Source organism: Staurois parvus, unplaced genomic scaffold (assembly GCF_062004578.1).
Source record: "Staurois parvus isolate SC_StPar_1 unplaced genomic scaffold, SC_StPar_1.0 ptg000436l, whole genome shotgun sequence".
Taxonomy (NCBI): Eukaryota; Metazoa; Chordata; class Amphibia; order Anura; family Ranidae; genus Staurois; species Staurois parvus.
Window position 1 is genome coordinate 1,152,278 of NW_028318232.1, and position 13,455 is coordinate 1,165,732.

General features: G+C 43.8%; 1 protein-coding gene across 2 annotated transcripts in view; it reads right to left on the reverse strand.

Moving 5' to 3' along the window:
• The window catches only part of ATF7IP (activating transcription factor 7 interacting protein), a 142,394-nt gene that overhangs the window by 60,439 nt on the left and 68,500 nt on the right, over positions 1-13,455 (reverse strand). For both annotated transcript variants that reach the window (XM_089687693.1, XM_089687694.1), the window contains exon 4: positions 8,160-8,305. In XM_089687693.1, the coding sequence (XP_089543819.1) occupies positions 8,160-8,305 (146 nt within the window). The remainder of the gene's footprint in view (positions 1-8,159; positions 8,306-13,455) is intronic.

Consider the following 13,455-nt stretch of genomic DNA (forward strand, 5'->3'; position numbering starts at 1 on the left):
GTGCAGAAAATGATAGGCTGCTCAGCTAAAATGATCGCAAATGCTTTAAAATGGCAACCAAAACCTGAGACGTGGAAGAAAGCGAAAAACTACCAGTCGAATGGATAGAAGAATAGCCAAAATGGCAAGGACTCAGCCAACAATCAGCTCCAGGAAGATCAAAGAACGTCCAAAGTTACCTGTGAGTACTGTTACAATTACAAGTCGCCTATGTGAAGCCAAGCTATCTGCAAGAAGCCCCGCAAAGTCCCACTGTTGAAAAAAAAGACATGTGCTGAATAGGTTACAATTTGCCAAAGAGCACATTGACTGGCCTAAAGAGAAATGGCGCAACATTTTGTGGACTGATAAAAGTTCTTCTTGGGTCTAGTGGTCCCTAGTGGACCCCCAAACACTGAATTCAAGCCACAGTTCACTGTGAATATGGGGAGGTTTTGCATACTACGGTGTTGGGCCTATTTACTGCATACCAGGGATCATGGATCAGTTTGAATACATCAGAATACTTGAAGAGGTCACGCTGCCTTATGCTGAAGAGGAAATGCCCTCGAAATGGGTGTTCCAACAAGACAATGACCCCAAACACACCAGTAAACGTGCAACATCTTGGTTCCAGACCAACAAGATTGACATTATGGAGTGGCCAGCCCAATCCCCGGATCTTAATCCAATAGAAAACTTGTGGGGTGACATCAAAAATGCAGTTTGAGGCAAAACCAAGAAAGAGAAGAACTGTGGAATGTAGTCCAATCATCCTGGGCTGGAATACCTGTTCACAGGTGCCAGAAGTTGGTTGACTCCATGCAACACAGATGTACAGCAGTTCTCAGAAACAGTGCTTATACAACTAAATATTAAGTGATTCAAAGGAAAGCAAAATCTTCAAACATTTTTCAGTTTATATAGTGAATGTTTGAGTTTGTAAAGAAGAATACAAACACTGCTATTTTTTTGAACAGTCTAATATTCACTTTTCTTCAAATTTTTTTTTTTTAGAGGAACACCACAAATTTGATATATTTTTCTTCATGTTTTGATTTGGAATAGAATGTGTAGTGTTCCCAATGCATTTGTGTGTATGGAAGTAAAAGCTATTAGAAGGATTTTGAGCTTTATTCACTTTTTTCAACACACTGCTATTACTTTGAACACAACTGTACATCTCCCTTACTCTACCCAACATGGAAAAATACCAATTGTTGCAATTATACTTTAACCCACATGAAAACACTGTTCCAGCATTTGATTTAAAAACCGAGCCACAAATCTTGGTGCTGGTATATCTCAGTACCAATTTATATACCTACCCCACCCCCTGCTAACTTGCCTCCCTCCTCCACTCTTCCTACCACTCCATCCCCCACAGCTATCTCCTCCTGTGCCACCACCCCCTCCCTCCTAGATTGTAAGCTCGAAAGAGCAGGGCCCTTGATCCCCTCATGTTTTGCATTGTATTGGTATTGTTCTGTCACATGTTCGGTCTCCCTTTGTAATGTACAGCGCTGAGCGAACTATTGGCGCTTTATAAATACTGTATAATAATAATATACAGGAACTATGCCTCTACAAAAAGTTTGGTTTAGTTTGATGTTTGTGTTCAGGTTTTTTTTTTTTCTTCCCTTTTATTGAAGCAAGGAGTTTAAGGTGTTTTTATATTAAAGTGTTTGATTTTAATAGAGAAACCCTTGACCCATTATAATTAAATAAACTCAGGCAGAATGTTGAAGGCTTTTATATAAAAATGTACCCAATTTTTCCCCCCTCAGAGCTCTCCTCTTTAGATATCAATACAAAGACTACAAAGTTTCAATTATTTCGCTAGAGCTATGATCGCTGCTAGCTATAGTCGCAGGTAAAAATCCTACAGGCTAGTTTTCCAAAGTCTGCCCATATATTGTTCGAATCTCGTCCGGTCCCTACTGAACCATCCAAGATCTGAACAGTCTATGGCTGGCTTAAAGACTTGTTCTACACTAGAAAAGGGATTAAAATGGAAGGACCCCACTGAACACAATGTTCAGACAGTTATCAATGATACACTGCCCAAGTATAAACAGTTTTATATTAGAAGGGCTTGCACAATGTTTGGCACGTAATGCAGATTGCCTCTCCCTTCCAGCAAACCATATTATACACCATCTGTAAAATATTGGATGAACATTAGTTGACCATAGCAGGAAACTTAGATATCATTCTTGACCCCAATTTAGATCAAATCCTAAGTTGATGGGCTATTCATGGTCCAATGCAACAGTGTTTGTGGAAACTTCTGAAGGAATTTGAATATTCTTGTTTTGCCCTTCGTGCACAGATCAGCCTTTGTATTGTATTCTACTGCCAAAACACTATAGGACATGTATCTTTTCCCAAGGGTGAGCTTACTATTACTCTTGGTTTCAAATCTCATATCAGTTCGAACAAAAACCTAGGCTGGACCTATATATTAGCAGAAGAAATAATCAGCCCAGAAGTTATCCTTTTTGGCCATGTTGGTTCTGTCATTTCACAGATAACATGGTATGCTTTTAATTTTTTAATTCAACTATAAGAGGTGAATACATTTTTGCCATCAAGGTTACTAGGAGAACTTCTTACCATAAACTTGAAGAAAAAAAAAACCCTGAAAAGGAAGAGGAAACTTTTTTTGCTGAAGGTTAAGCTTCCATTTGGGTGCGTGCCTATTTTGACACATTACAAGCATGGAGAAATTAGAAACTAGTTTTTACCACCTTAGCATAATGTGCCATCAGGAAACAGGCAGAATCACTGAGAAAGGAACATGATCCAAACTTTTAGCTATTCCGGTAGCTAATTGGTCAAGCAGACACACCATACATTCAAAACAACCCGATATGACTAGAACACCAGTGACCTGCAGGAAACACTGCAAACGCTATAAACTACCATCAGGAATTGAACAGAGCGATACCAGGTTATGAAATCAAATGCCTAGCTGCCATGCCAGCCAATACCCTCTTTATCTAGACTGTCTGCCCTTTTCAGATACTTCTACTAGGATAGTTTCCTTAGCAAGACTCAAGGCCCTGATGGTTTTTGAACTTCTATCTAAAGTTGGAAGACTATATGCTCATTAACTCCTTGAATATACATTACCAAATAAAAATTTACTAAATACAGCCATTATCAAAGCAGAAGCTAGACAACTCTGGAGGCTCTGTACACACATTCCACTCTCTCACAAAAACGCTGGCAACCAAGTTATGCAGAAAGTGTTTGATGCTACATGTGCAAGGCAAAAAAAAGGGGCTTGGTCCTCTCTTCTGTAAAAGGACAGATAATAAAAGCACTACTAATATGTATAAAATGTGTGTTAATCTCCCTGCACATTTACCTGATAAATAAGGGCCAGGCAAGTAAGTTTCCTTTCACAGATTATTTTTATCCTAAAGATTCAATCTATTTTAACAGCCCCCTGAATTGTTCCCCAATTTATGGTTTAGAGGTGGGTCAGCTAGAGGAACATCTTATCTTGTAATGTTGCTGATAAACAGATTTTTTTTTTTTTTAATTTATTCAAGATCCGGTTCCATCTTTACTGGGAGATCTACAAATTCTAAATACCCACTTACTCCAATTTCTCCAGAGTAAATAAATTTGTTTAAACCTAATGTGCTACATATACATCCTGATGCAGCTGCATGAATGGATCCTTTCCCTATGCCATATTGCAAACTTGGGTCAAGCTAAAAGTTGGGAGACTACTCTCTCTGCTAGATTAGCTGAACTGTAGAAAGCTTTTTCTAATGTCTGTTGTGTAAAAAGGTTACCTTTGAGGTTTATATCCCATGTCCATTTTGCTGTTCCTTACAGTAAAATTAACACTTTTTTGGAACTTCCAGCTTGCTGTGGCTATAAGAGCTGCAGCTCTTGCTAGTATTTGTGTGCCCCCACTGCCCTTGTCCATAAACAGAACACCTAATATCTTGTAAATTGTTCCCTCACAGAATGGAGCTTAGACTGAACTAAAAGGGGAGGCAAATAAACGACAACAGCGTGAACCACAGCAGGCAAGAGGGAGGAACAGTGAAACCTGTACTATCTGGCATGAACAAAAAATTATTGATTTTACAATGGCAGCGATTTGGAGGTGGAATAAAACTCTGCAGGTTAAATACCAGCATTTCCAGCCACCCAGGAAGCACAGGTGCAACATCCAGTCCTGCTGCAAGCAGCCTGTCAAAAAAAAGTGCAAGAATACTGAACCCAGCTGTACATGTCTGCATGCATTTAGGGACATTACCCAAACGCAGGAATTTTGCATTCAGAGCACATGTCACTAAACTCATACAGCCCTTAATGTGACTGCAGCTCAGTACAGCATACCACATTTTAGCTGCACCTGTGCTTCCTGGCTGGTCGAAACCACCAAGGACGAGTGGGACCTAAGGGCCCACACCAGTTGACTTTGTACTGCACTGGTGACAGTTGACAAAAAAAAAAAAAAATCTATTTATATTTTCATTATTTATATATATATATATATATATATATATATATATATATATATATATATATATATATATATAATATTTTAAACAAACACTTTGAGATCTGATGTGTTTTCAAATGGGGAAAGAAAATAATATCATGCTGGATATCTATACGGATATGGACTGGGTAATGTGTTAGGAATAGAAGGCTGCCCCATCATTTGATGGAAATGAAAATAATCAACCTACTGAGGACTGAATTCAAAGACATTCCGAAAATCAAAATGGGAAGAAAAAAAGAAAAAAAAAAAAAAAAAAAAAGGTTGCAGCAGGCTAGTTCATTTTGCTGAAATTTCATTGTATGAATTTTGTATGGCCCCACGTGCTTGTATGCATGCTTGACAATGTTGGGGCATGCTCTTAATGAGAGCATGGATGGTGTCCTGGGGTATTTCCTCTCAGATCTGGATCAGGGTGTTGCTGAGCTCCTGGACAGTCTGAGGTGCAACCTGGCAGCGTGGGGGCCCATTCAATAATATCAATTCCTTCATCCTCCAAGAACTGCTTGCATACTCTTGCCACATGAGGCCGGACATTGTTGTGCACCAGGAGGAACCCAGGACCCACGGCACCAGCATAGGGTCTGACAATGGATGCAAGGATTTCATCTCAATACCTAATGGCAGTCAGGGTGCCATTGTCTAGCCTGCAAAGGTCTTTGCATCCCTCCACGGATATGCCTTCCCAGACCCTCGCTGACCCACCACCAAAACGGTCATGCTGAATGATGTTACAGGCAGCATAATGTTCTCCACGGCTTCTCCAGACCCTTTCACCCTGAGCACATGTGACAGATGTGAACCTGCTCTCATCTGTGAAAAGCACAGGGTGCCAGTGGCAGACCTGCCAATTCTGGTGTTCAATGGCAAATGCAAATCGAGCTCTATGGTGCCAGGCAGTGAACACAGGGCCCACTAGAGGATGTCTGGTCCTCAGGCCACCATCATGAAGTCTGTTTGATTGTTTGGTCAGAGACATTCACACCAGTGGCCTGCTAGAGGTCATTTTGTAGGGCTCTGGCAGTGCTCATCCTGTTAATACTTGCACAAAGGAACAGATTATGGTCCTGCTGATGGGTTAAGAACCTTCTTCGGCCCTGTCTAGCTCTATTAGAGTAACTGCCCGTCACCTGGAATCTCCTCCATGCTCTTGAGACAGTGCTGGAAGATACAGCAAACCTTCTGGCAATGGTGCGTTTTGATGTGCCATCCTCGAGGATTTGGACTGCTTGTGCAACCTCTATATACGGTCTAGGTATCACCTCATGCTACCAGTAGTGACACTAACCCTAATAAATGCAAAACCAGTGAAAAAACAGTCAGAAAAGATGGAGCAGGGAAAAGAAAAATCAGGAAAATAATCTGATTAAAAAGTGTGTGTGTGATTTTTATACTATATTTATATCAGGGGTGAGGAAATTTAAAAGACTACTTGTCCAAGGGACTAAATCAGGGTCCCAATCTACTTGTCCTGATACAGTTTCAATAAAAAAAAAAAAAAAAAAGTAATTAAGGCTGACCATCCTTGCAATCACACCTCTGACCATCACGTCAGAGGCGGCCTGCCCAGCGTGGGGGGTGGCCAGAGGCGGCCTGCCCAGCGTGGGGGGTGGCCAGAGGCGGCCTGCCCAGCGTGGGGGGTGGCCAGAGGCGGCCTGCCCAGCGTGGGGGGTGGCCAGAGGCGGCCTGCCCAGCGTGGGGGGTGGCCAGAGGCGGCCTGCCCAGCGTGGGGGGTGGCCAGAGGCGGCCTGCCCAGCGTGGGGGGTGGCCAGAGGCGGCCTGCCCAGCGTGGGGGGTGGCCAGAGGCGGCCTGCCCAGCGTGGGGGGTGGCCAGAGGCGGCCTGCCCAGCGTGGGGGGTGGCCAGAGGCGGCCTGCCCAGCGTGGGGGGTGGCCAGAGGCGGCCTGCCCAGCGTGGGGGGTGGCCAGAGGCGGCCTGCCCAGCGTGGGGGGTGGCCAGAGGCGGCCTGCCCAGCGTGGGGGGTGGCCAGAGGCGGCCTGCCCAGCGTGGGGGGTGGCCAGAGGCGGCCTGCCCAGCGTGGGGGGTGGCCAGAGGCGGCCTGCCCAGCGTGGGGGGTGGCCAGAGGCGGCCTGCCCAGCGTGGGGGGTGGCCAGAGGCGGCCTGCCCAGCGTGGGGGGTGGCCAGAGGCGGCCTGCCCAGCGTGGGGGGTGGCCAGAGGCGGCCTGCCCAGCGTGGGGGGTGGCCAGAGGCGGCCTGCCCAGCGTGGGGGTGGCTGTGTGTGCATGCGTGTTCTGCAGCAGAGTGTATGCAGACGGAGGGATATAAATGGAGAGGAGAGTGAGTGCTGAGGTGAGAGGTGCGGGAAGAAGAAGGAGGAGGAGAGTAAAGTGTGGGAGTGGCCAGGACTATACGGGGCCGCCGTGCGGAGTGGATGGGCTGACTGAACTGCCGAGCTAGTGAGAGACTGGCGGAAAGGGGACTGCCTGCACAAGACAGCAGCACGGATAAGTGGAGTGCCTGCTAACTCTGGTGTAGCATGAAGATCTGTTCATGCTTCACCGGTGTCTGCTCCACAAAAAAAAAAAAAAGTAAACCCTGCTGCTTGCCTAGCAGGGCTAAAAACGTAAAAAAAAAAAAAAAAAAAATTACATGTATATAAAACTCCATAAATGCCAATATGTATTCTGCTACATATTTTTGGTTAAAAAAAAAAAAATCCTAATGAGCGTATGGATTGGTTTCCACAAAAGTTAGTGTCTACAAATGGCAGTATATACACACACAAATTTTTTTTTTATACTAGTAGTAGCGGAGACAGACAAAATCGGACTAACTGGCACCTCGTGGGTACCAGTGACACCAATACAGTGAACAGTGCTTAGAAATATGCACTGACACTGTACTGACACTGGCTGGGAAGGGGTTAAAAGGATAAGTTCACCTTTTTACCAAAAATAATTAATGCACTTTTGCAGGTAAAAAAAAAAAAAAAAAAAAAAAAAAAAGCAGGAACCTGGAAATCACTGCACCTGCGATCAGATCACTGGTGCCATGCAGGTCTCCTGCAGATCTGTCAGTATATCTGCTTGCGAGCAAGAATCAAACTACCACGGCGTTCCACAGCGTCGTGGTAGTTCATTCACTGAGAACTACAAGTCGACAGCCGCTAAAGATGTCAGGACTTGTAGTGTCTTATTCACAGAGGACTGTAAATGAGTGACAGGGCCAGGTGGGTGGAAGAGAGGATCCCCTGTTAGCTGTCAAAGCAGGGCCAGTGTATTCAGTGGCAACCTCTGTTCCACAGAACAATTCTCTGGTGAGGTGTATCAGAAGGGATGATTTTCACAAAAAAAAAAAAAAAAAAAAAAAAAAAAAAAAAAAAAAAAGGAACCCATGCAATATCTATAGGTGGCTGGATGTAGGTGATGTTCATCCACCTATATTCACCCACATTCATTCAGGTTAGTCAAAGCTGACCTGGATGCATACTTATTGAATTCAGTCTGACAAACCTGAACAGATCTAGATGAGGGAGGATATAGCTGGTTGCACATCCAGCCACCCACAGGGACACCGCAGTCAATTTTTGATTTGTTTAATCACAGGTCAAACATTTAATGCTCATGTGAAAGGGCTTAAAACACTGGGGTAACATTGTTTACCATTCTGTAACAATTCAAACTTCATACCTTTTGCAACTTCTGGTTGAGATCATCTCCTGCAGTTATTTTAACTTTAAGCTCTGCTTCATATTCTTCACCTTCAAAGCGCCTACGCTTGGAGCTCTGGCCATCCAAGTCTTCAGACTTTGAACGCTTTCGGTGGGGTGCTTCACCTATCAACAAAATCTAACCATTAATATGTACATTGTTGCATGTCAAAAAAACCAAAACCAAAAACACATACCTAAAACGAGAGTCTACTTTAAGATAATCAGAACCATCCATTAATTATTTCAGGTACTTCTACAGCACCGTCAACTTGCGTAGCTGTGGAGTGTGAGAGGAAATTTGAGTACCTAGAGAAAACCTACGCAGGCACAGGGAAAACTCCAGGCAGGTAGCACCACGGTTGGGATTCCAACCGATGACCCTAATGCTGCTAGGCTGAAGTGCTAATCACTTAGCCACTGTATATTTTACATGATACAGCACCTAGAAAAATATGTCAACTATCAGTTAATCTAAAAACTAAAGCTAGCTATAGAGGGATCAGAATTCGGGTTCAGCAGGGACTGACCGAATATCGATCCATGTATGGGCGGGGAGGTCGACATCGGCACAACCGGATTTTCCCTGCTTGATTAGTGCTGCTTGCTATAGCCTGGAAAGTCTATCAGTGTATTCTGACAGTGGGGAAATTTCCAAATACAATAACTCACAGGGGAGGATTCCACCATCCACACACTGAGTCCGTTTTTGCAAGCTCCTTGAATAAAACAAAAATTATGATTAGTCTATAGACTATCGAAGATAGTTGCGCATTAGGGATTTTGCAGGGGTTCCTAGGCATGATAGCAGGACATGTTTGCTATGAGATTGTGCAAACTGTGTATAGGAATACCTAGGTTTACAACTAATTCGTTCTGCAGGACGGCGTGGGGTCCCTCCTCCCATCCATACCAAGCCCTTCGGGTCTGGTCAAAGACAGTGTCCTGTCTTTTCACACTACACCGTTTCTTGTGAATGTGAACCCCATACTCATTCACATAGAGGGGGGCGGGATCTAGGGGCCCGCTTGGTTTCCAGATTCCGATAAGCCCGCCTGCCCGCAAACCCCCACAACCACCGGCCATGGTTGTGGGGTAAAATCCCTTGTTTCAATCAACATGGGGACAAGGTGCTTTGGGGGGGGGGGGGGGGAGCCCCCCCTGCCCCACAGCACGCCCCCCATGTTGAGGGAATGTGGCCTGGTATTGTTCAGAAGGTAGGGGGGTGCCTTTTCTGATGGGCTGCATGCTCGGATAAGGGTCTGGTATGGATTTTGGGGGGACTCCCACGCCATTTTTTTTTTTTCTAATTTTGGTGTGGGAGTTCTTCAAAATCCATACCAGATTCAAAGGGCTTGATATAGATGGGAAGGGGGACCCACGCAGTTTTATTTATTATGGTGCCGGTTTTTAAATTTAAATTACTGCTTTTTTTTTCTTCACTATAGCTCAGAAATTCAGCTCTCACTTTCCCCCCCAGCTAAAAGAAAAAGTTTTGTTTTAGTTTATTTTCTCCTGAGTTCAGAGAAAAAATGTTTCCTTTAACTATGGGGAAAGTGACAGCTAATTCTGTGAGCTATAGTGAAGAAGAAGAAGAGAAAAAAAAAAAAAAAAAAAAAAAGCACCGGCAATTGCATTTAAAAATTCTGCACATACACTTCGTGTTTAGCTAAAGAAAAGTGACAGGATGACACCACTCAGTCCACAGAAATCCTGTTGTCCCTGCACGACATGACTTTGGACCAGAATGATTATAAAAGGGCTTGGTCCCACTATGTGTGGTGACCTGCATTTTACCATGCAGGCTAGTGTGAACATATTCTATATTTACAGAGCCTTTAAAAGAATAGAACGTGGGAAACTGTGCATGTATTGGATATACAGCATATAGTTATTGCCCTAACATACACTGCTATTTTGTTATGGGGGGGGGGGGGGGGGGGGGGAACTACTGTGTAATAAATAGACACACGAGGATACATATATTCCATCCAGAGACCATACGACATCAATATTTACACAGAGTTTCCCGAATATGTTTTTCACAGGAGCTCTTTTGGATGTATTTCTGTGGATCACAAGGGTGAAGTTCATTCTGCACTACTGTGACCCATTTTCAGCTGAAAAGCACCACTTAGCCAGGTCTGGGCTGGGGAATGACCCTGACTACAAAGTTGGGATCTTTATGCAGAGTCTGGAGCGGCACCTGTCTATGGAAGAGATATGTCCTTATGAGAAAGAAAATTTGTTGCAGGGATTGCAAGACATTTCAGATTTCATCTGAGAGCACATGTATGTCTATATCTACATACTAATAGGAACTTCAGTAAAAAGCCATCCAATAGCATCACATATGCTAACAGAAATCCATCCTTTAGTTAAGGGTGCCTGTACAATATCAACTATGGGCTTGGAGAGAGACGCTAGGTTAAGCTGCGCCCGTATGCCGTGTTATAACTGAAGAAACGGATAAAACCACTTGCTTTTATCCTTTCGTAGTCCGCCATTTTTTTGCAAACATCTAAAAATAATTTTAGGCCTGAAGATTAAAAGGCCCCAAAAAACACACTTTCTGAAAGCAGACACCCTAGAGAATTTAAATAGTGGTGGTTCCAATTTTTTATGCCACATGACATTACCGCAAAGGTCTAGGAAGTGCAAAAATTTCAGTAAAAACACACAAGTGAATTTTAGGGCAAACAACTGGTATCAGGGGCTATTGAAGCAAATCAGGCAGGAGTATGCCTGTCAGTTTTATACACAATCCTAGTGGATTCAGCAAAAAAAAAAAAGCCACCCTTTTTAAGAACAATCATAAGCCTTCCATTCATGGAGTGTCTGTTTCTTGATCTGTTGAGATCACATTTTTGTGCAGCAGCAATCACAGCCTCCCAGACAGTTCAGAGAGGTGTACTGTTTTCCTTCACCATAAATCTCCCATTTAAGAAGGGCCCACAAGTTCTCAATAGGGCTTAGGCCAGGTGAGGAAGGGGTTCATGCCATTCATCTTTAAAGGCATTTACTGGCAAGCCACACAGTGGAGTACTTTGAAGTATAGAATGGAGCACTGTCCTGCAGAAATATCGTGGTCTTCTTGAAAGATGCAGACTTTTTCCTGCATCACTGCTTGAAGTAAGGGTCTTCTAAAAACTGGCAGTAGCTTTGGGAGTTGATTTTCAATCCATCTTCAACCCGAAAAAGGTCCAACTAGCTCATAATTAAATACCAGAACCCCACCTCCACCTTGCTGGCGTCTGAGTCGAAGTGGAGCTCTGTGCCAGTTACTGATCCAGCCAGGGGCCCATTCATCTGGTCCGTCAAGAGTCACACATCTCATCAGTTCATAAAACCTTTGACAAACCGGTTTTCAGTTATTTCTTGGCCCAGGCTTGAGGTTTCAATTTATGTGTCTTATCCAATGGTGGTCGAGTTTCAGCATTCCTTACCTTGACCATGTCTCTGAGGTAGGTTGTAATAAACCGCTAAGTGCGGTGGGAACCAGCCTCGTAGGTGTGCACACACTGTCCGTACTCGCCGTGCCAGGTAGTCGGATACGTAGTGACGTCACTGCCCCTCCCAAACGCGTTGCGCCACTTAGTTTATTAGAAACACAGGCTCACACTGCAGCTTCCTATCTACACAATCCCACCTATACAACCATAGGCTACTGTAAGGAGAGTATGCTGAAGTTACCTACTTGCTGAACTCTGCATTAAGTTTGCTTTTACACAGGAATCAATTGGATTTTTTATTTTACTAATATCATTAACTGATGGGATTTTGTTTCTGGCACATTTCGTTTGGATTCTCACTTTTTTATATTTTTTAATTCATCATTTATCAATATTTTTATCATCAACTTTGTTTATTTTATGTCACTTTATTAAGCATGAATCAGTTTTCCCGCTTTCTTCATTCTTCACCCGCCTTCCTCCTAGTCTCCGGCTTTCCCGGTAGACCAACTTTCTCCTTCTTGCCTTGGAACTGTACAACTCATGCTTACACACAAATGAGGGTCGCTACAGACATATCAAGGCCTTCAGGTTAAAAATTTGAGGGCGCTCTTCCACAGTCTGATATCCTTTTGGATCTCGCTTGAACGGTTATAAGACGGACTCCCACATCTGCTCCTGTCGCACTAACTGGACATTCTTTACCTGCTGCATCCTGTTGCTTCGACATGAGACCACACGGTCGGATGGTATGGTCACAAAAACTATCACCATACTTTTCACCAATAACCAAGCATGTACCGATTCTTGCCATCCCTTATCAGAATCCCGGAAGACGGAGGTGAGGGACACCCCTGAACAGAACGCGAAAAAGGACCAAGTGATGTGAGGCCATACTGTGTCATTCCTCCCAGTATTCAACTTAGTCTCTAGCCTCCATTCTGTCCTAAGCGGGGGCCCTCACCCATAGTCCCCTTTTCTTGAGCCTCCGCCTTCTTCCTGGCCCACTCTATTCATCCTTGCCCCTGGTGAGGTTATGTCCATTATTTAGGCTGTCATCTACAGGAGAAACTCAAAAAATTAGAATATCGTGCAAAAGTTCATTTATTTCAGTAATGCAACTTAAAAGGTGAAATATATGAGATAGACTCATTACATGCAAAGCAAGATAGTTCAAGCCGTGATTTGGCATAACTGATGATTATGGCTGACAGCTCATGAAAACCCCAAATCCACAATCTCAGAAAATTAGAACATTGTGAAAAAGGTGCAATATTCTAGGCTCAAAGTGCCCCACTCTAATAAGCTAATTAAGCCATAACACCTGCAAAGGGTTCCTGAGCCTTTAAATGGTCTCTCAGTCTGGTTCAGTAGGAATCACAATCATGGGAAAGACTGCTGACCTGACAGTTGTGCAGAAAACCATCATTGACACCCTCCATAAGGAGGGAAAGCCTCACAAAGGTAATTGCAAAAGAAGTTGGATGTTCCCAAAGCACATTTCTAGAAAGTTATGTGGAAGAGAAAAGTGTGCAAGAAAAAGGTGCACAAGCAGCAGGGATGACTGCAGCCTGGAGAGGATTCTCAGGAAAAGGACTTTCAAAAGTGTTGGGGACTTTCACAAGGAGTGGACTGAGGCTGGAGTCAGTGCATCAAGAACCCCCACACTCAGACGGATCCTGGACATGGGCTTCAAACGTCGTATTCCTCTTGTCAAGCCGCTCCTGAACAACAAATGTTAGAAGCGTCTTACCTGGGCTAAAGAAAAACAGACCTGGTCTGTTGCTCAGTGGTCCAAAGTCCTCTTTTCTGATGAGAGCAACT